Source organism: Ursus maritimus, unplaced genomic scaffold, assembly GCF_017311325.1.
Source record: "Ursus maritimus isolate PB19 unplaced genomic scaffold, ASM1731132v1 scaffold_3, whole genome shotgun sequence".
NCBI lineage: Eukaryota > Metazoa > Chordata > Mammalia > Carnivora > Ursidae > Ursus > Ursus maritimus.
Genome location: NW_024425563.1, coordinates 11,314,384 through 11,337,969, shown reverse-complemented (window position 1 = coordinate 11,337,969; position 23,586 = coordinate 11,314,384). Strand labels below are relative to the sequence as shown.

Here is a 23,586-nt window from a genome sequence, read left to right as displayed (position 1 = left end):
CTGGCTTCTAGCATTCAGTGTTGCTAATGAAGAATCTGCTGCCAGTCTATTTCTTACTCCTGTTTTAGTCGAGCTAATTATGATGAATTGACTTTATTTTCTCTTTGGGCACTTATAGTATCTTCCCTCTATCCTTAATCCAAAATTTCACAAGATTGTGTCTAGATATAGGTTGTATTGGGAGCCCCTCAATCTGGAGACTTGGTTCTTTATGTTCTTCATTTTTTGTCCTTTTTACTTCTTCACCTGTATTTTTTTATGTTCTCTTTTCCAGAAAGTCCTAATGCTTAGATATTGATTGTCTAGATCTTTTCCTTTTTTTTTTCCCGTTATTTCTTTTTGTTCTATATCTAAGGAGTTTCCCTCAACTTTATTTTCCAGCCTGTCTGCTGAACATTTTGGGCAGTTTAATTTCACTTTTAAGGGCTCTTTTTATTCTCAGTTTTTCCTTTCTTTGTAGCATTCTGTACTCATCTTACAAATACACCTCAAATCTCTCTGAAGATACAGATCTTAAAGTTATTCTTTCCATGTTCACTTTGTTTCCTCTAGAGTTTGTTGTATTTTTCAAGTCTCCTAATTCTAGCTGGTTATTTTCTTACATGCTCCTCCCCTGGTGCTCCCCCTCCACCCCCCGATGCCCAAAGACTGGGGATTCCTAGCTGACTGTTTGCATTTAAGAATCAATGTAACCGTTAACTTTTATAGGAATTGGTGTGGTTGTCCTCTGCCAGTGTATGGTTGGTTCTGATTCTCCAATAAGCCTCTTCTAGGACTAGATGCACTTGGGTTACTTGAGGAGGAGTTTCAACAGTCAGAGAACTACCTGGTAAGCTACAGGGTCACTTATTTCCACAAAAAGAGAAATTTTATTCTGGGGCACCAACTCCCACCTCTCCCCAGGCAGTTTATTCCATTTCTATACAAACAACAAGAACAATCAATTCTTAATGGATACCAATTATAGACTGCCTGTATTCTATGCACAATGGTTGGGGCAGAATAGGATAGGGTTCAATTTTACAACTGGTATAACTCTTTACAGATTTTTCAGGTGCTCATGTTTCTTTGGGATTATGTTGTTCAGATCAGCTTCTATTCTGTCTGAAAGATACCTTCACTCTTTCATTCATTCTCGTGCTTCATCCACTTTCTCTCTTCCAGACATGTGTTGAGATCTTCTTCAGTGAAAATCAAATCTGTTCATTTTTCTTTGCTGAGATGTGTCAATTCTCTTTTGCATTTCTTGACTTCAATTTCAGTGGGGCCTGGGGAGGGAGGGGAGGTAAACTTATATGCTCAGTTCATCATCTTATATTCAAAGTCCCACTGGAAGCTTTCAGACAGGGGAGTGACATGAATAGCTTCCTATTTTAAGAAGGTCCCCGGGGCTATAATGCTAAAAATGAACTAAAGAGGGCCAGGATGGATACAAATATTATTGCAAAGGACCAAGAATCCGATTTCCTTGCTGAGAACATGCAATGTCTGGGACTTTTGGGAGTCAGGCACTTTACCAAAATAACCCACCATTCAAAACCCAGTACACTACTAGAATGCTTTCATGGTGCCCTAGAGATGATAAATGAAACCTGAATAGACTGGAATCTAAAAGACCTGGATGATGCTAAAGGACTCACTGTCTTTGGGATGTACCTTAGGAGCCTACCTCACGTTCTTCCTTTGAACTGGATTTGGGAGAAACAAAGGGACTTTCTGTTCTGATAAAATTGGATGAGGGGTGAGTACAAGCAGGCAAAGAGCTGGCAAGTAGGGACATAGAGGTCCTTCTGTTTGCTGGCTGACTTCTTCATTTTCTTATTTATTTGAGTATTCAAAGCACTGTAGTTACTAACACCCATTCTGTAATCAGAGTGCCTGGGTTCAAATCCCAGGTCTACCATTTATTAGTAGTAGAACAGGGTAGACTTAGGCAGTTTACTTGATCTCCATAAAATTCAGTTCACTTATTCCTAAAATGGGAATGATAAATTTCCATCTCATAAGATTATTGTGAAGATTAAATCTATATAAAAGAACAAGTATAGTATTTGGCACATGCTATCTAATTGATAGAATTCTATCTAATTGATAGAATTTTTTCAAATGTTGAATGCATGTCCAATATCATCTATATTTAAAGCATCTAGATGATACACATTCATGAAATAAGGGAAAAGAATTCTAGGATTAAGAAATGACAAAATAAAGGAATCCACAGAAAAACACTCTCTAGGTCAAATCTTGTTGTCTCTGCATCCAGCCAATTCTTAATAAGGCAAACAGAATAGTGTATTAAAACAACTAAATAAATAGAAGTGGTCTAAAAGGAAACTGGCTGGATGTACGCATTATTCCCAGAACCTCAACTCTAGTTAAAATTACACAGAAATGGGAGGTTTTGAGTAAGATTAGAAGAAAAGTTATGAAAACCTTTGCATTGTAATTAAATAAAATTTTTTGTCAGTCGTATCCAGTTATCTGGTTCTGAAGTCAAGATTTCTCTCTGTGTGTGGACTTTACCTGCCAAACTGGTAAGGAACTCTGGGCAGTGATAGGGATCTGTGTCACTACAGAAACATAAACACCATCTCTAAGCCGGATGCCCACTGTTAGCTAAAGACAAAACGCCCTCATGGGTTTGTTCTGATTTTTCAAGTGACTTACACTCTTGATTTAATCAAAGAAGGAATTTTACCTGAAAGATGGAACTGAATAAAGAGCCCAAACCCCAGGTAGCTGTTAAGACCCCCACTATGAATTTAGAGCCCACGGATTCTGTAGCCCCTGTAGCTCATAAGGCAGTGGACCCCAGTCCTTTGAGAGGCTGGTGTCTGAAGTGTAGGATGGGACGGGGTGGGTCACACCGCCTCTGTAAATGCCGTCTACAGGGTAGTCTAGCTCTGAAATGATCAATACATATTCATTAGAAATAATGGCAGCTGGCATTTTCTCAATACCTTCCAACTGCCAGGCACTGTTCTAATTCCTTTTAGAGGGACTAGAATTTAATCCTCACAATCGTTCTATGAAATAGATACCATTTTATAAGGAATTTGCCCAGAGTCATATGACTAACAGGTGAAAGAACCAGGCTTTGGATGCAGGGAGTCTGCTGTGAGAGATGACAGTCTTAACCTCCAGGCTACGGCAAGAGAAGGGGAGTACTCAGCTCACTACTCTGTGGACCAGTGGAACATGGAAGAATCGCTTAGATGTGCAAGCGCTGCATTCGCTAACCTCTTCAGAGCTATCCGTTTGAGTCTTCACGACATCCCTGTGAGGCAGGGATTTCTGTCCTCATCTCACACACAAAGAAATGTGAGCAGAGATACAGTGACTTTCCCAAGAGCTAACACTAGCTACGGGCTCTTTCTACTACACCAGATTGCTTTTCAAGCTCTTTGAAAACCACCTAAGACAGAATATCAGGGAACTGTCTGGTTATCCTGGTAAATTTGTGTTTCAGTGGATTCTGTGCTCAGGTTTTTGGAACAACCGGTGAAAAACAAAAGCCCAGAGAGTCCTCAAGATGTCAGGGTGAGAACCACCCCCAAGGGCCATGGCCCATAATGGTGAACCAAAGGCTGGCATAGAAGCAGATGCCAAAGCTCTCAGAACCAGGCCAGTATAAGGCCAGGAGGGAATCTGATAGCTGAGAGCAGAGGAACGAGACCCCTAAACAGAAGGCCCTGCTCCTAAGAAATCCTGATTCCCCTTTTTGCTGTTTTCTTAACCCACTTTCTAGAGATGGAACTACTAGGTATTAAGATACGGGGGCAATGAGGCAAGAGCACAAGGCTAGAACCCTAAGAGACAGAGGTCGAGGAGTGAATCCCCATCTCTGCCTACCTCCCCAAACCTCTCTACCTGCCACCTCGCTGGGCACTCCTTACATCTGTGTGAGGAGGTATAATTTCATAATATTTTCCTTCCATTCAGGCAGATAGGCCAGGCTGGTAGCCACTTCCTTCTGGATAGGCCAGGCCCAGGCCTCAAAGAACGGAGCCAGATTCTTCTGCACTTGGTGGGAGAACATCTTCACCCACAGATTCATTTTGTCAACATTGTCTGTGGGCAAGTTGGTCTGGTTCCTATACTCAGTGAAGAGACGGATGAACGGCTCCCAACCAAAGGCCTCCTGTAGCTGGGAGAGAAAGCGGCAGCAGGAGGAGACATTTAATCACAGAAAGGAGATCCAACAAAAGCTATAATAAATTTATGTAATGTATTTAACCCCTAAAACATTAGTTTCATTTCTGTCACTGGCCCTCTCTCCCGTTCTAGCTGCTGGCCTCATGGGCTACTCTGTCTTCTCTTGACAAGGGCCTGTGAGCTATTGCGGTGCTCAGTGCAGAGCAGACACTCGATAACGGATGACTGTGGTAATCACGGTCATGAATATTATCAGTATTTCCTACCAATGTCATTCATGTAGCTCTCTCCATCGTGAAGGTGTCAACAGGCTATCACACAAGGATTTAAAGCCAGCTGATGTGAAAAAATCCTTGTATTTTTCACAGCTGCAAAGCTGAGCCCCAATAACTGGGGAATTCCTCCCCTAACCCTGACATAACCTGCATCGGTCAGGTCTGTGGCAATCTGCAAGGCTACTAACATGGCCTTTAGGAATAAAAGTGAGTCCGGTAGAAACAGAAGATGGAAGGTGGTTGGAATGAAGTTAAGTAAGGCATAATTTTAGGAAAAGGCAGCTGTCCCGAGGCCACGGGAAATAGCCCGTGTGAGGCCGGGTTATGGTGCTTTAAGGTTAGGACGGACATTGGCAGTTCTCTGAGACAACCTCAGCTGGATTTCACAGGTGAACAACTTTTGTCCCTGGAGTGAAATGGCCCCAGCGATGAGGTTAGAGCCTCTGGGCAGTTTTGCTATTGCTCTTGGGGCAGTGAGTACCACAGAGAGGAATTCGGGCAGGTGGAAGAACCTAGCTGGAGACTGAGTTCCAGAATCCTAGGAGGTAAGACTGCACGGTGGCCTGGGAGCTGCTCTAGGGACTCAGGGGAGGGAACTGGGGTGCTGGACAGTTGTTCAAAGGCAGAGGCAACCTCGTGTGCAGACCAGTGAGGCATCTTGGATTGCCTCTGAGGGAAAAACTGAGGCAGTTTCTAAGGAAAACCATGAGTCCCATCCCATAACGTGTGTGTGTGGGGGGGGGGGCAGGGTGTTTGGTGTTAAGGTAGCTATGTCATGACATGGTTTGGCTTCTGTCTCAGGCACGTCTGGGTTTAAAGCCAGCCATGTAGAGTACTGCCTTCGCCTCTGCCTTGGTGCTTTCTATCTACTCTCCTGAGTCTTCTCAAAATCATGGTGTGAGGGTGCGGCTGAGGCAATTAAGTTCACTTTGGAGTCACTAGAGTGTCCCCTAACGAGGTTGCGCTGGCGGTCCCCGCAGTGGGGGTTCCCCTCCCCCTCCCTTCTTGCCCAGTACCTGTAGATATGTTTCTAGGGCAGTCCATGCATTCCAGTTTTTCACATTGGGACCCTTGCCCAGGTAGATTCGGACTCTCTTCTCCCGAACTGGAGGCCACAGAGCAATGTTGGCACGGCCTCGAGGGATGCCCAAGACCGTTTCATGCACGTAAACACACCACAGATTGCAGGTGGCCTCGGTGGTGTGCGGGGGGAACTCCCACTCCTGCCGCTGCTGGTTACGGCCAAGCTCGTGGACAGGGCCCCACAGCCCCTTGGTTCTGATGAGCTTCTCATTGATGAGCTCCTGCACAGATTCCAGATGGCACATGATGGGGTACCCTGCATGCATCCAGCCTGGGAACACAGGAGGGAGGAAGAGGGGTTAGAACGCTCCCCACCCATCTTTACCAGGACTTCCAGAACCCCGTAACGCTCAGAAGGGCAATCCACATGAGACCCACGAGGCTCTCCCCCATCTTCTTTCTGTAACTGCGCCTCCAGCCTCACTCTGACCCGACAGTAATGGGACTAACGCACGTGACAAATAGCCCTTCATGTTACTCTTCAGCTTTTCACTTTTGTGAGACTGCCCTGTCGTGTGAACCTGTCTCATTATACTCTTTTCTCAAAATGGAGAACTCTTGGATGGTGGTTCCCCTTCTCATTATTTAGATACGGTGTTGCCCACATTGACACTACTTTATAGTGATCTCTATAAGGTAAGAAAATAAATTTCCATCATTCTTTCATTTCCACACACCCCCTGACTTGTTAGGCTCTTGACCCACTGGCAGAGATCTCTTCATTCAGTGTCTTCTCAACATTGTTAAATTCTTTCTCCCAACAACTGTGACCTGGGGGGATACCCCACACCACTTTTAACTTTCTCCCTGAAGCCCCCGATGGGACCCCTGTGAAAGCCTAGCACTTGGTTCCTGCACTGTTCTGGCTGTTGGAAGACAATTCTGGACATGCTGACTTAAACTGTTCATAATTTCACATACAGTTCCACAGCCTACTTTTCTCGTGTCCCATAATCCCATCGTATTTCCTTATGCCATCAAAATATCACTTTAGAAGTTTTCCTCAGTGTCCGTTGATATATTACTTAACCATTCCATACTACTGGACACTTAGGTAGTTTCCAATTTTTTCTTGGGGGATATGGCTGAGTCTATTTTTTTAAAATACATATTTCCCCCCTTTCGTTTAAATAGCAAGACTTATATCTTCTAGTCTGCTAGAAAAACGTTTTTACCATGCTGGCTGCCCACTGCATGGCTGTGGAAAAAAAGGAAGGCCGTCAGGGCAGCATGCACAGAGCACCTACCAACTGAGATCTGCACGTCAGCCACGATCCTCTGAGGCAGGCGCAGAGGGAAGGGCTCGGCCCCCAGCCGCGCCACAGCCTGCATCACCTCGTCCCAGAGGCGAAGCAGCGGCTCGGGGTTCTCCAGCGTGCGGAGATTGGCAGTTGGCACTGTCAGGATGATGTTGTCCGTAGCCAGCTCTCCCCAGGGACCTGGATTCTCCTGGATGCGCCTCTTCCACTCCTCCTGGGAGGTCTCCCCTGGGAAGAGAGTCCATGGGGCTTGAAACTCACTTTCCTAAATCCCTTATGTTGAAACATTCCACTTGAACCCCAGAAGGAGAACACCGAGGTCATGAGTGACCATATCCCCCCCTTTATCCTTCTTCTAGGAAGTCTCCAAGAATGTGGTTTGGTCTACATCTCTTTAGCCCAGTGCTGAATCGAAGGAAACTTAGCTTCCTTCCCTCTACCAACCCAGAGTTTCTCTCTTCCTATACCAAACAGTCCAGATGATCTCCTGACCCAGTTCTCACACTCCCCTGGGGTTCACCCCATGGCTCCCACTCACCCAGCTTGTAGTACGGGGCATGCACGGCCCCCTTCACAGTGATGGGCACAGAGCCCAGTTTGCTGCTCTGAGGCACGATGATATAGAGCAGGCCGCCCCAGAGGCAGGTGATTGACTTGGTAGGTTTGTCCAAGCAGCACCGGTTAATCACGAGCGGGCCTCGGAACAGCTTGCTGGCTCTGGTCAGGTCATCCGTGTGGCAGCCGATCTGTATCTGGAGCAGAGAGATCCCCCCACCCCCCCCCAGTCACCTTGGGGTGTGTGCAGGTAGAAAGGGAGGGCTCCCAGGAGCTAGGGACAGGAAAGGTCACTGAGCCTTGACCATGCAAGCCCACGCCATTCCATCATTCCTCGGGGCTATGTGGACCGAATCGTGTGTAAATGTCCTCCCAGGGGAGTCAGCTTCACACAGGGTCACGTTGAGAAGCTGAAGTGATGCGCACCAGGTGTAGCCCATAGGCTAATGCTGAGGAGGGCTGACTCCCACAAAGGGCCCCTGGGTGTCTCTGGAACCCACAGAATCCTGGGTTGCCTATATCATGGTGGTGACTCTGGCCTTGGAAATGGGGCAGAGGGGACCTTGCTGACTTTGGCCTTTTGCTGACTGGAGAGGAGGCCCAGGGGGAGGCAGTGGGACCGGCTCATGAACTGGAAGGTGGATTCAGTCCCTCCTGTTCTCCAGGGGTCCCCTACTGGGCAGATGGAGCGGCTCCTGTACTGGGTGGAGTCCTGGGATCGTTCTCCCAGGTTTATGCTAAATAAGTTCCAGAACAAGGGCACAGAACAGGCCCTACCTGTCACAACGACTCTTCAGGGGGACAGAGCAGAATGGCTACTTAATTTTCAAACAGAGAGTGTGTGTGTGAAAGTGACAGAGCCGGAGGGGGACCAAGGGGAGCAAGGAACAGTCTTCGGTGTCACAGGACAGAGGCATTAAGACCTTGCGCTCCAGTGGGATATTGGATGGGCACAGAAAGGGAATGGAGATTGAACACTTCTGCATGCCAGGGCGCCCTCCATTTGGTGCCTTTTGTTTTTTTAGTTTTAAGAAAAATTTTTATTATTATTTTTTTAAAGTAGACTCCACACCCAACATGGGCTTGAACTCACGACCCTGAGATTAAGAGTCGCATGCTCTACCAAACTGAGCCAGCCAGGCGCCCGTGTTTGGTGCCTTTCTTACTCCCCACTCTAGGACCGAAGCGAAAAGCAGAAAACTTAAGAGCCAGGAGCTGGGTAGGTTTGAGTCCTGGGCTCTGAAATGTATCAGATCTAGGGGCTGATTGATCGGAGTATGGTGGACACACAATGTTACATTAGTTTCAGGTGTACTAGATCGGTATTTTCAATCCACTTGCATCTGCAGCTCTGTTGCTTCATCCTTAAAATGGGGTGAAAGTACATGCCCCACGTTGCCAGTAGGGTTTTTTATGAGGATCAAATAAGATGGCGACCGTGATAGCAAGAACATTTGGGTTCTGTGCCACGAGGAGATGGGGTACGGCCTTACCTTCAGATCAGCGGAGGCAGCAGCTTCAGGCAGTGAGACCTCGATAATCTGCCTCCCGGGAATGTAGAGCCCAGTGCTCACCCAGCAGTACCGGGTGCCTGCCAAAGCACAGAAGGGCGGGCTTTATCCCTCCTCCCCAACGCCATCTCCGTGCGGCGTATCCATAGCCCCTTCGGGAGCTGGGCACACCTCTCTCCCTTCATGCTGCCCTGACTCAACCCTTGCAAACGTTACCCAAACCCCTCATGCTCATCTCCTTGCAAGGGCACGGCCAAGGGTGGAGACGGCCTTCTGAAGCCCTCCACCCTGTTCCTGCAGCCCCCACGCTGAGTGCTGCGCCCCTGTTCCGTACCTGGATTGTTGCAGTTGACCTCAACGGTGATGGGAGACTCCGAGGGCCGCAGATAGGGGCTGCTGTACATGTCTTCGATTTCCGGCACTAACAGAGAGAGGTCACTTCCAGAGTGGGCCAGACCCGTGGCCAGGGAAAGCATAGCACCCCTGCAGCAGTCATTGATAACGGGGTTCTCTCGGGTTGCGACGGGGAGCCGGTACCGACTGAGTAACTTCCTCAGGAGCCGATGCACAGACATGTAGGCAGGAATCTCCTCTGCGGGGATCTGGAGGAAAGCTGCCCCATCCGGCCCCAGCTTGGCCAACCAGCCCTTTTCCACGTTCCCTCTCTTCCTGCCCATTATGACCTGGAATTCGGCCAGAGTGGAGCGGAAGTGATAGGTCCTTATCCCTGCTTTAGGCGTACGGAAGGGCCCTGGATTGAGGCTTTGGCTTGTGATGCTGATGCCAAAGGGGTTGAGGAGGAGGTTTCCTGGGAACCGAGCCAAAGGGGACACTCCAGGGTTCTTGAAGGCCCACCACCAGGCTTGGGCTCCAACAAATAGTCCCCCGCCCTCGGCTACAAACTCCTGCAGCTCTTTGACCCCCACATCACTCACGGGTTCAAAGCAGTAGACACTGGCATCACTGGTCAGGTGGGGCTCAATGCTGGTGTCTATGCCTCCCACCGCAAGCAGGCCACTCAGTGTCCTCAGTTCTGTCTGCACCACGATCTTGCCTCGGCGGCCCCCGTCCAACCAACGCACGGCATTGAGCAGAAAGGGGCCCAGTTTGCCCACAGTGAATAATACCTTGTGGCCAGTCACGACCACCCGGCCCCGGCCATAGCGGGCAGCCGCTATGACACAGCCATGGTAGGAATCTAACCCCAGGGGAAAGGCTAGAGCCCCGTGCACGAGCAGCTGAGACGGGAAGCAATCCGAGTTGCTGATGTCCAGCTCTGAAATCCCGTGCAGGAGCTCCTCTCTGTCCTCGGAGAGATCATCTTCACAGCTGCAAAAGACACAGGTGTTCTCTATTAAAGGAGTGGCCACAGAAAGCTCAAAACAGCACCCTCCATACAGCAAGAGTCAGCTTGACTAATATGATCGTGTTTAGCTCTCGCGGAAGAGCCGGGAGAACAAAGTAGACATATCTGACCTCACTGGGTGGGCAGGCTGGTCCGAGGGAAGACAGAGGGACATTCATTCTGGTCTGCTCATTCTTGGAATGCAAAGTCTCCAAAGGAAATCTCAAAGGAAGCCCTGTGTGTTTACCCAATACCATGTCTTAACTATTCTAGATTTAAGTGTTTATTTCAGCCTTTTGGGCATTATATAGATAACTGAATGGGCAATCATGTTTTCATTCTTATAAAGAGTCTTATTTATAAATTTCATGCTGCCAATTTTCAAGTAAAGTCAAGGGAGGACTGGGCTGGTGGCACCACTGAAGAATCACTATTATCTCAAAAGGTGGGGCAGGGGAGCTGGCCAGCTTCAACTCTAGTAGAGACCCTCTTGTTACCTGAACCCAAAAGGATTGACTGTCTACGTCCAACACTCCACCCATTTCTTGCTGGCTTCCAGGAGGCACATATCCATGCTATAAGGTGTTTCTCAGCACCATCTGGACATGTCTGTGGGCATCAAACCCCTGTAAGACCTCAGGACACCCATATCCTCCAAATGGGAGATGTGGCCCTGGGTACCTAGGGGGATCATTAGCAGGGGGAGGTAGAGTGACCTCTAGAAGCTGGAGATCCCAGAGCTGGTAATGCCACCTTTGTTAAGTAAAGATTGGCGACTATATGGTCAGAAGGCAATGCACGCACACACTGAAAAACTGGGAGTCAGGTAGACAGCGTGTCTGTGTTGTGCTCTCTGCAGCTGCAAGAACTCCAGTTAACTGATGGGAGACTGTGGTGCTCTTCGTAGGTACGATCCTTTTCTGAAGACAAAGGTTATCACCTTACTAGTGACTCTCCAGCTCCTCGAAGAACTAACCACGGAAATCATTCAACTAGCTCTTCTTGCTCTGATTCCAAGTTTACCAAACCACCTTGTGATGATAATCTTGCTTCCGATGATCATCTGCCTACACAAAGAAGTCAGGGGCCAGGCCAGGCAGAATGTTCTAGTTCCGTGACATATCTATTTCTCAAGCAATATCTTGCACAGTCTATCTTTAATTTGGTGATTCTAAAATTAAAAATATTAATTGTTACAAGTTTTTATTACTTTATACCTGTATACAAAATTAAATGGAAAATATATTTTAATTCTCATAATAAGGAGTTCTGTTTATAAATTTCACGCAATTAATTGTTTGACAAGTGAAGTCAGTGAAAAGGTAAGCTACTGTGTTTAGATTAATACACTGGCATCAAGGTTTATACACTAGCCTATTATGATAAGATGGGCGATACTGAATGTGCGAACTTGAGGCCCAGACACTGAATCACTAGCATATCGTCTAGACAATGACCCTAGGTGAGGTCCTGCTAATGCTTAGCCGAGACATCTGTTATTTCTAAGAGCTATGACTTATGAACAGGAGGAGATAAATTTTTGTTTCATAAACTGAAAAAATAATATGAACTGGATTTTTATTTTTCTTTCCCATTCTCTTCTGAAATGAAACAAAAGTTTTAAAATCAGAATAAATCCATGATTGCACTGGGTTTTGAAAAGAGCACAATCAGTAAACTGGGCTAGTGAGAAATTTATCGAAAATATAAATCAAATGGAATCAGACTGGTCAGAAACCCATGAGCACAGAAGAATCTGTAACTGCATATATGTGAAAGAAAAAGATCAAGAAAAAAGAATAGGATTATCATTTGTCCTGAGAAAATACACTTCAGTAACCGATAATGATCAATATAGAATTTCAATGCCATTTAACATTTAAATAAACAAGAATTGCCAAATATTTGAAAGAGAAGCACCAAACTAACCAGAGAAAACCAACACCCAAGGAAGTAACAGTGATAAATGGAGAAGAAAGTCCTAAATAAATATTGTATATCATTGGAGAGTTTTGAGATTACATATTATCTCTCTCTTCAAAAGGAAAAAAAAAAATAAATTCCTGCTATAAATAGTTACTCTTTAGAATAACAATATAATTGCCAAGCAGATCATCTCAATTTAATACATGGACAGAAAGCAAATCTTGATGGAGATAAACACTATGAATAAGTCAATGGGAAAACTGAGTCAAGTGATAATTCCAGAGAGCAGTGTTAAAAGGCAAAAAGATAAACATTAGCAGACAAAAGTTAAGAGAGAAGGAAGGACAAAGGAGATCTAGCAAGTAGGAGTTAAAAAAGGAAAGAAGAAAGAGAAAAAAGCAGCAACAAACCTACAATTACATTCAACTTCCTTGGACTGAAAAACAGATTTTCGTTCTTAAAGTGATAGGACTCCCTGAAGGCAAAGCAGGGAAAATGAGATGAAGTGCAGGATCTAGCTGATGACTAATACGCTAATGAACTTCAAACATAAAGAAAAAGCCTTGAAGGCCCCCCGGAAAGAAAACAAAGCAAAAGAGAACAATTTACCCACAAAGACACAAGTGTCCTAAAAACAAAGGATATGAGAGCAGTGAAGACACTGTATGACAATTAGCCACCTAAGATTCTGTGTTGGAACAAGGAAATACTGAATGCAATCAAGGGCTTAGAAAATGCACCACTCATGAAAGTTTTCCCAAAAAGTTACTTGAGGTTTCCCTGTAGGTCTAGAGAAAGGAAAATAAATACAGCAGAGGAACAAATTGGCGTCATGAAGCAGTGGCGGGCAAGGATACCAGTATCATTTATAGCTAATGCTGAGAAACTGCTGATAAAGGTCGAGTGACACTTGCACCAGTTGCTGAGAAATAATTCCAAGCTAGCAGAGCCATGATATTAACACAGAGGAACGAAACTCGGGCAAAACCAAACTGGAACCAAAATACCAGATGATTTCAACAAAACATGGAAGGTAGGGGGTGAGCATGGAAAGTGCAAGAAAGAGACAAATGAAGTTCTTAATTTGAATTGGAGATGGAGATTATAAAAACTAGTTAATTCTCAACTCAGATCTAAAACTATAAGCTTATTAAAAAAATAAAAAAAATAAATAAAGGCATCACAATAAATATGGCTATTAGTGTATAATAAAGGTGGCATCTTACTGTGAATAGACAGATACTTTCACAACTGTTGTTGGGATGACTGGATAGGGATTTCAAAAAAGATAAACTGGATACCTGACATCATGTAACACACCAGACAAGATTCCAAATGCATCAGGAGGTAAATTTTGAAAAGGAAACCACACAAATACTAGAAGAAACCAAGAGTGAAATTTCATAATCCGGGTTTGAGGAAAGGCTTTCTAACTATGACTCCAATCAGATGTAATAATAGAAAAGATTGATAAAATTAGCTACATAAACATTTTTGATTGGCAAAAATACTAAGCACATTCAAAAGGCAAACACATTATAAATCACAGGTAAAAGATGAAATTTCTAATCAGCGAAGAACTCTTAAAGTGGGAATACCAAAAACACATCAGAAAATGGGCAGAACATGTGAAAAGACAGTTGGCAACCACAAAAAACCACAAATGACTCTTGCACACACTGTTTTACTTAGAGAAAAAATAATGCAAATTACAACTACATTGGAATACCATTTCCCAGTTATCAGACTAACAAAAATTCAGAAGTCTGATAACTGTTCCGTTGGAACTGTGTGGGGAAGTCGGCATTCTCTTTCCATTGCTGGTGAGAAGGCTAAATGGTACAACCCACTATGGAGATGAATTTGACAATTTCTAACAAAAGTATACATATATTTATTCTTTGACCTAGCAATTCTACTCTAGAAAATTAGCCAAAAGGCACAACTCCAATAAAATGAAAACATGCAACACAGAGTTACCCATTGCAACTTTATGATAGCAAAAAAATGGAATGCAACATGAATGCCCATACATCTGAGATTGGTTGAATAAACTATGGTATACTTGCAGAGAGGAACAGAATGCCACCATGGGAAAAAAAAATAACAGAGGGTTCTAAATATTGTCAAAGAATAATTATAAAGATATATTAATTGAAAAAAGCAGGATGCGAAAGAGTTTTCATAGTATGCTACCTTTAATTTGTAAAATACTGGGAATGATATGTATCCACACACATACACTGTTGCAAAAAGAAACACAGAAGAAATAATCAATAAACTAATTAAATTGGTTATCATACAGGGGTGGGAACAGATTACACACAGAGGGAAAGGGAATGAGAGGGTTTTTTTTTTTTCCTGGATTTAAACATGTTTTCAATTAAAAAATTAGGCTTTATTCTTTTAGAGCACTTTTTTTTTTTTAAACTAGTCTTCATGCTCCTTATGGGGTGCAGACTTATGACCCTGAGATCAAGAGTTGCATGCTGTACTGACTGAACCAGCCAGGGGCCCCTAGAGCACTTTTACATTCACAGCAAAATTGAGGGGGAAGGTACACAGATTTCCCAAATACCTTCCGCCCCCACACATCCATAGCCTCTCTTGTTACCAACATCCCCACCAGACTGGTACATCTGTTACACTCAAAACTACAAGAAAACATTATCGCCTAAAGTCCATGGTTTACATTAGGGTTCACTCCTGTTGTACATCCTGTGGGTCTGGACAAAGGTATAATGACATGCATCCATAATAATGGTATCACACAGTATTTTCACTGCCCTAAAAATACTTTGTGTTCTGCCTATTCATCCTCTCATCCCACCCCTAGCAACCACTGATCTTTTTACTGTCTCTGTACTTTTGCCTTTTCCAGATGTCATTTAGTTGGAATCATACATTAATCATGCATTTAAGGTTCCTCCATGTCTGTTCATGGCTCATTAGCTCATTTCTTTTTAGCACTGAATAATAGTCCATTGTCTGAACGTACCACAATTTACTTACCTGTTCACCTCCTGAAGGACATCTTGCTTGCTTCCATGTTTTTGCAATTATGAACAAAGCTGCTACAAATATCTGTCTGCAGGTTTTTGTGTGGATATAACTCCTTTGCATAAATAGCAGGGAGTGTGATTGCTGGATCCTGTAGTAAGAGCAGTTTAGTTTTGTAAGAGACTGTAAGAGACTGCTAAACTGTCTTCCAAAGTGGCTGTACCGTTTTTGCATTCCCATCAGCAATGAATAAAGAGTTCCTGATGCTGAGGATGTGCCTCATCAGCATTTGGTGGTGTCTGTTTTGGATTTTCAGTTTAGTGACATCTCATTGTTTTACTTTGCATGTCCCTGATGACACATGGTGTGAAGTGTCTTTTCATATGATTATCTGACATTTGTACATCTTGTTGGTAAGATGTCTATTAAGGTGTTTGGACCATTTTTTTTTAATTGGATTGTTTTCTTATTGTTATTTTAAGGGGACTTCTTTGTATATTTTGGATAATAATCTTTTATCAGATGTGTCTTTTGCAAATATTTCCTCCCAGTCTGTGGCTTGCCTTCTTATTCTCTTGACTTTGTCTTTTGCAGAGCAGAAGTTTTTAATTTTAATGGAGCCCAGCCTATCAATTATCTCTTCCATGGATCTTTGGTATTATTTCTAAAAAGACATAGCCATATTCAAGGTCATCAAGGCTTATTTCCTGTTATCTACTGGGAGTTTTATAGTTCTGTTTTACATTTAGATCTGCGATCTGTTTTGAGTTATTTTATGAAAGCTATAAGGTCTGTGCCTAGATTCACTTTTTGGCTTGTGGATGTCCAGTTCCATCATCATTTTTGAAGACTTTCTTTACTCCATTGTATGGCCTTTCCTCCTTTGTCAAAGATCAGATAACCATATTTACGTGGGTTGATTTCTGGGCTCTCTATTCTGTTCAACTGGTCTGTTCTTTCACAAATACCGCTCTTGATTACTATAGCTGTATAGTGAGTCTTAGATAATGTCAGTCCTCCAACTTTGTTCTCCTTTAATATTGCGTTCAACACGCCAATTTTGAAAAATCAACTTCCCACTGACATGTGGTAAAATTCATTTAAAGTGTACATCTTTATGAGATTTTGTTACATTTATATGCTTGTATAATCACAATAAAAATATATAACATTTTCGGGGCGCCTGGGTGGCACAGCGGTTAAGCGTCTGCCTTCAGCTCAGGGCGTGATCCCGGCATTACGGGATCGAGCCCCACATCAGGCTCCTCCGCTATGAGCCTGCTTCTTCCTCTCCCACTCCCCCTGCTTGTGTTCCCTCTCTCGCTGGCTGTCTCTATCTCTGTCAAATAAATAAATAAAATCTTTAAAAATATATATATAACATTTTCATCACCTACAGAAATATACCTTTGCCCCATTTCAGTCAATCCAGTCTCCAGGCAACCACCGACGTGCTTGCTTTCAGCATAGATGAGATCTGCCTTTTCTAAAGTTTCATATACATGGAATCACAAAGTACATACTCTCGTGTTTGGCTTCTACTCAGAATACATTTTTGAGAGCTATCCATGTTATTGAGCCTATCAGTAATCCATTCCTTTTTATTGCTGAGTAGTATGCCACTGGGTAGATATCCCACATTTTGTTCATCCATTCATCTGTTAATGAACGTTTGGGGCTTGCTGCCATGAACACTCACACACAAAATTATTGTGTGGACATGTTTTCCTTTATTCTGGGTAAATACTTAGGAATGAGATGGCTGAGCGGTATAGTGAAAGTAGGTTTCAATTTATAAGAAATTGCTAAACTGTTTTCCAACATAGTCATATCATTGTACATTCCCAACAGTAATGTAGGAGAGTTCCAGTTGCTCCACATTCTTGCCAACACTTTGTGAGCCTTTTTAGGAACAGTTCTAGTGGGGGGTATGTGGTATCTAATTGTGATTTTAATTTGCATTTCTCTGATGACTAACGATGTTGAGAATCTTTTCATGGGCTTATTGGCCTTTCATCTTTTATCTTCTATGAAGTATGTTAAAATATTTTTTCCTTTTATTTTGTTTTATTTTTTACTGGGTTGTTTATCTCATTGAGATGTAAGAGTTCTCTGTGTATGCTGAATGCAAGTCCATTGTCAGATGTAAGTACTGCAAATAATTTTTCCAGTCTGTAGCTTGCCTTTTTGTTTTTTTAATACTGTCTATTGAACTGCAGAAGTTATTAAAATTTTTTTTGATGAAGCTCAGTTTATCAATCTTTTCCTCTTATGGCTCATGTACTTTTTGTGTCCTATCTAAGCCATCTCTGCCTATGCTAAGGTCACAGATAATCTCTCCTGTGCATTCATTTAGAAGTCTTTAACAAACAAACAAACAAAAAATATAGAAGATTTTGAATTTTAGCCTCTGCATTTAGGTCCAGATTTTTTAAATTATTTGTTTAATGTGGAGTGGGATGAGTGTCAGGATTCACTTTTTCTCCCTAAGGGTGTCCATTTATTCCAGAATCAGATGTTGAAAAGTTTCTCTTTTCCTCATTGAATTACCTTGGCACCTTTGCCAAAAAAATAACTGAGCATGGATCTATGAGTCTATTTCTGAACTTTGTAGTCTGTTTCATTGATCTGTATGCCTATCCTGCCAAAACCACAGTATTTTGATTACTTCAGCTTTCTAATAAGTATTGAAATTAGGTTGTTAGTTCCTTTCATTTGCATTAATTTTAAAGTCCACTTGAACTTTGGTTGGGATTGCATTGAATCTATACGTCATTTGGGGGAAAACTGACATCTTAAAAATACTGAGTGTTCTGATTCATCAATGTGGTGTATTTCTCCATTTCTTTAGGTCTTAATTTCTGTCAGTGATATTTTATAGTTTTCAGGGTATAGGTCTTGTAATATATTTTATTAACTTTATTCATTAGTATTTCACAATTTTGTGTTCTGTTTTAACTGATAATTGTATTTTTAATTTCAATTACCAATTTTTGGCTGCTAATATATAAAAATGTAATTGACTGGAGCACCTGAGTGGCTCAGTCAGTTAAGCGTCTGCCTTTGGCTCAGGTCATGATCACTGGGTCCTGAAATCAAGCCCTGCATTGGGCTCCCTGCTCAGCGGGGAGCCTGCTTCTCCCTCTCCTGCTCCCCCTGCTTGTGCACATGCTCTCTCTCTGTCAAAAAAATAAATAAAATATTTTAAAAATGTAATTGATTTTTGTATATTGACCTTGTATCCTGCAACCTCGCTAAATTCATTATAGCAGTTTTTTTTTGTAATTTTAAAGAATTTTTTACATAGATGATCATGTTTTCTGCAAATAAACATAGGTTTACTTCTTAATTTTTCATATCTGTGCCATTTTTTGCTTGCCTTATCGCACTGCCTGGGACCGTCAGTACAATGTTGAATAACAGCAGTGAGTGCAGGTATCCTTCCTTGTCTTGTTTTCAGTCTTAGGGTATTTCACCATTAAGCACATTCTTAGCCATAGCTTTTTCAAAGATAGCTAATTATATGGTAGAAGTTCCTTTTTATTTCTAAATAAGATATTATCATGATTTGGTATTGAATTCTCTCAAATGCTTGTGTGTGTGTGTGTGTGTGTGTGTGTGTGTAATAAATTATATGGTTTTCTCATTCATTCTGTTAATTTGGCGAATTACTTCCACGTTAGAATGTTTAAACAGCCATGCATTTCTAGGATAAGCTATACTTGGTCATGATGTAGTATCCTTTCTATATATCACTTTTATTCTTTTTACAATATTTTATTGAGAATTTTTGCATCTTTGTTCATGAGGGATATTGTTCTGTAGTTTTTTTGTAGTGTCTTTCTCTGGCTTTGGTATCAGAGAAATACTGGTTTAATAAATCAAGTTGCAAAAATTTTCCTCCTCTCCTATTTTCTTTAAGGGTTTATGTAGGGTTAGTATTATTTTTTCTTTGAATGTTAGATATAATTCATCAGTGAAGCTATCTGGAGCTTAAGTTTTCCTTATTGGGATTTTTTTTTTGCATTGTTGATTTTAAATAAAATTTTTATTTTAAAATAAAAAAACCATAAAAATTGCAAATGTAGTACCAAGTTCTATAAGTCCCTCACCCAGTTTTCCTAATGTTAACATGTTAACAATCATGGTACATTTGCCAAAACTAAGAAGTTAAAACTGGTAAAATGCTATTAACCCCAGACTTTATACAAATTTCATCAGTTTTCCCACCATTTTCTAGGATCCAATCCAGGAAACCACATTGTATTTAGTGTTGGGATGTTTTAAATTACAATTCCAACTCATTTAACACATATTTTCTGTTTCTTCTTGTGTCAATTTTAGTAGTTTGTCTCTCTCTGGAAATTTGTCCGTTTCATTTAAGTTGTCAAATTCATTGGCATACAGTTGTAATATTCCCTTATTATCCTTTTAATATCTGTAGGATCTGTATTAATCATCCATATTCCATTCCTAGAATTTATCATTTGTATTATCACTCTTGTTTTTATGATCAATATATAGAGAGATTTACCACTTTAATTGATTTTTTTTTCAACTAAGCAGCTTTTGATTTTATTGATTTTCCCTATTGTTTTTCTTTTTCTGTTTCCTGTTTCATTGAATTCAGCTCTCACCTTTATTATCTTCTTATTCTTTCCACATATTTTGGGTAAGGTTTTCATTTTTTGTTTAGCTTCCTGATGTGGAAAACTTAGGTCACTGAATTTAAACTTTAATCTTTTCTAATAAAAGCACTTAAAGGCATACCTTTCTCTCTAAGTACTACTTTAATTGCATTACACAAATTTTGACATGTGTTTTCATTTTTATTCAGGTCAAAATATTTTCTAATTTTTTTTGTAATTTCTTTTTTGACTTATAGGGTATTTATGTATTTTTTTAACTTACAAATACTTAGAGATTCCAGATATGTTTATGCTACTGATTTCTAGTGTAATACCACTGTGATCAGAACATACTATATATGATTTCAATCCTTTTAATCTTGTTGAGACATTTTATGGCTCAGCATATGGTCTATCTTCATGAATGTTTCATGTACACTTAAAAAGAATGTGTACTCTGCTATTGTAACCATGCTAATAGTTTACACATTCAAAAAATAAAGTTAAATAGACAATATGGGCAAAAATCCACATTAAATGAAAGTAGGACCAAATGATAAAAAAACACCAAACAATCCAAGTACCTTTTGAACATAGTACTCAGACTACGTTCAGTGCAGTATATTCTGAGGACAAAACTAAATACAAATAAATCTTTAAAACTTATTATTTGTGCTGTTGGTAATGGTATGGGGACAGTAATCATGAAATTATTTTGTGTGCAGTGTAGGACTGAGCAAATGAGTGAATACTAAAGTAGTGGAAACCAGTATTCTCATTATGGGAGATGGAAGATACAAATCAGGAATGAGGGAAGAAGAAGAAAGCCTGTGGTTTTGGGGTAAACTGGGGGTATCAGTCTGAACTTATTAAAAGATAAATATTTGCTGGCTGTCTTCTGAGGAGCCCAGGAATGATGACAGTCCAATAGCAATGAGCACACTGAGGTGATCCTGGTTTCTAAATACCATTCACCACTAAAAGGAGCTAGGACTCCTGGAAGAAATGGCCAGATCCAGGTTTTGGACTAGAAAAGAACAAGATAAACTTGCAACATCTTATTGTACCAGACATTGAGTAAACACTGAAAAATGATGGGTCATGTCAAATGATTTAGCAGTCAGCTTAACAGGGCTTCCACTTGCCAAATTTGAGACAATATGACCTTCAAAAAACACTGACTATAAATAAATTATAACACATTTGGTTTTTTTTTAAAGGGTCCATGACATGAGTACAGAGTGATACTAAAACAAAAATTTAAAACCACCACAAAATCAACAACAAATGTTGTGGGGGGTGGGGAAGGAAAGCTCTTCTTGAAAGAAGGATCTCAGCCAATTCTGGGAGAAACCTACAAGCAGAGCTGCACTTAGGGAGAATGTCAGGTGGCTATAGGTGCATGGAAGAGAGGCATCCATATCAGAATGGGAGCGGCTGGAGGAGGTGACATGTCACATGAATCTTTTAAGAAAGGAGCAGGAGCTACCCAAGTGCAATAGAAGTAACCACTTTCGTAAATATCGACTCAGGCACAGATCATCAACAAATGGTAAAACCAGTGGGTGGAAGGTTGTTGGTGAACAGGACATTAATACTCTCAAATTATCACACCATAGATTAAACTAGTTAAAAAAGGGTGAAAGGCACTGTTACAATAGGAAAATCTGGCTAACTCCAATTTAACTAAATGGGCCAACTCTATCATCACCAGTAACAGTAGAACTGATGACACATGCCTCCTGATTTGATATATTGTAATGAGCACAATTTCACCTATATAGTTTTCTTGCCAAAAATGTTTGGACTGAATACAATCATGAAAAAACAATTAGACAAATCCAAACTGAGGGGCATTCCATAAAACAACTGGGCCAGATGCTTCAAAAACACTAATGTCCTGAAAAACAAGAAAAAATGGCAAATGTTTTGGTGGGATCCTTCCTATATTTAAAAAAAAATCTAAAAAAGACATTGTTGGGACAATTGCAGACATCTGAACATGGACATTAAATAATAGTGTTGTATCAATGGCACATTTTTTGAGATCATTGTATTATGGTTATATTGGAAAATACCCTTGTCTTTAGGAGATGCACGCTGAAGTATTTAGATGTGAAGTGTTACTTTGTCTATCGCTTACTCTCAAATGGTTAGCAAAATAATTATTCCTGTATGTTTATATAGTATATGTGACAAAATCTAAGCACTGATGTATGTAGGTGAAGGGGGTGGTAATCTTTACATTATTCTTGCAATGCTCCCATAAGTGTGAAAAATTTTAAATAAAGATCTGGGGGGAAAAATGAAAGAGGACTACAGGAAGAATAGAAAAATCGTGTGTAATTTCTAAACAGTGAAAAAAGATAAATAACTCAACCAATGGAGCAAAAGGCGTAAAGGGAAAAATTTTAAAAGAAGCAACAAGAAAGTATAACAGAAAATGTTGAGCAAGATGATAGCAACGGGAGCATCAATTTTCTCGATTATATAAATGGACGATTTCCCTTGTAAACAATGGCAGAGGCTCTCTGATTGGTTAAAAAATCAGATTTATACTAAGGGACAAATCTTTTGAAAAAGATACAGAAAGAGTGAAAGGATCAACAAAGAAACAAAACAACAAAAAAATAGGAATAGCAATTACCATATTAGACAAAATAGAGTTCAAGGTGAAAAATACTAGTTGCAGGAAAGAAGGATACGTTTAGACTGACAAAACATACACACCAAGAAAAAGTTCATGAGTTTTTAGGATACCAAAATATAGCTTTGATATTTGGAAAGTAAAAGCCAAATTCAATTCTAAAATCACAGTGGGAGTGCGGAACAATTGTTTCAGAAATCTCTTTTAGATCAAATATATAAAAATTAAGTAATTTATGGAAAATATGAATAATCCAGTTGATCTAAGCAGTAAGTTTAGACATAGGTACATAATAGAGAATTTACAAATGCTCTTAAAAAAAAAAAACAATACTGTTATTGATATTTTGCCAGGTCAGAAAAAATAATGCTATTGAAAATACGTGGTAACAGTATTGTGGTTATATTTAGAGATCTACCTTATCTTTTAGAGATACACTGTTTTATGGATGGAATGATACAATCTCAGGGACTTGCTCAAAACAAACTGGAAGAGGGAGGGAAGGGTAGGTGATGAGTTGAGACCAGTTAGCATGAGTTGATAATTGTGGCACCTGGGTAACGGGTACATGTTTGTTCACTGTTCTAATTTCTATTTCTGTATATGTTTGAAGATTTCCAAAATAAGTTTCTAAAAGGAAACTGACAAGTGTTAAAATGAATAGGTATACATCTAGCCTGTGTGGGTTTTAGTGACAGGATATTCATTATTTATAGGAGGAAAATTAGAAAATAACTTTATTATGTACTAATAGGTGAATGGTTAAGTAACTTATGGAACAATCCAACTGTGAAATGCTATATAGCTGTTTTGAAGGATGATGTACATTTATTAGGTGCACATGGAAAAATGTTCAAGATACATTAAGTGAAAAATCAAGTTGCAGATCTGTTTCTCCTTCTCCTTTCCCAGTTCTACCCCCCTCACCCTGTATCAAGTTGCAGATCTGTTTCTCCTTCTCCTTTCCCAGTTCTACCCCCCTCACCCTGTACACACACACACACACACACACACACACAGAAGAAGAGTAAAAGATAGAGTGCAAACACTGGGGAAAAGAACAAATTAGCAGGGACAGAGAGGGAGGTGGAAATGAAGATCTTTTACTTTTTCCTTTGCATATTTCTGGATTATTTCAGTTATTTTTCAACAAGCATGAATTTTGAAACTAAAGAAAGGAAAATGTTCATAAAAAGGGAAAG

General features: G+C 41.0%; 1 protein-coding gene across 5 annotated transcripts in view; it reads right to left on the bottom strand.

Moving 5' to 3' along the window:
* Positions 1–842: 842 nt before the first annotated feature.
* Positions 843–23,586, bottom strand: part of TCAF1 (TRPM8 channel associated factor 1) — a 50,858-nt gene continuing 28,114 nt past the window's right edge. For 4 of the 5 annotated variants that reach the window (XM_008697292.2, XM_008697291.2, XM_040643872.1 and 1 more), the window contains exons 3-9: positions 9,173–10,167; positions 8,821–8,918; positions 7,311–7,524; positions 6,761–7,000; positions 5,447–5,784; positions 3,897–4,147; positions 843–1,268 (exon numbers count right to left, since the gene is read on the bottom strand). In XM_008697292.2, coding sequence (XP_008695514.1) covers positions 1,259–1,268; positions 3,897–4,147; positions 5,447–5,784; positions 6,761–7,000; positions 7,311–7,524; positions 8,821–8,918; positions 9,173–10,167 — 2,146 coding nt within the window. In that variant the 3' untranslated portion in view covers positions 843–1,258. Of the gene's footprint in view, positions 1,269–3,870; positions 4,148–5,446; positions 5,785–6,760; positions 7,001–7,310; positions 7,525–8,820; positions 8,919–9,172; positions 10,168–23,586 lie in introns of all 5 variants that reach the window. The other variant, XM_008697293.2, reaches the window with a different exon arrangement.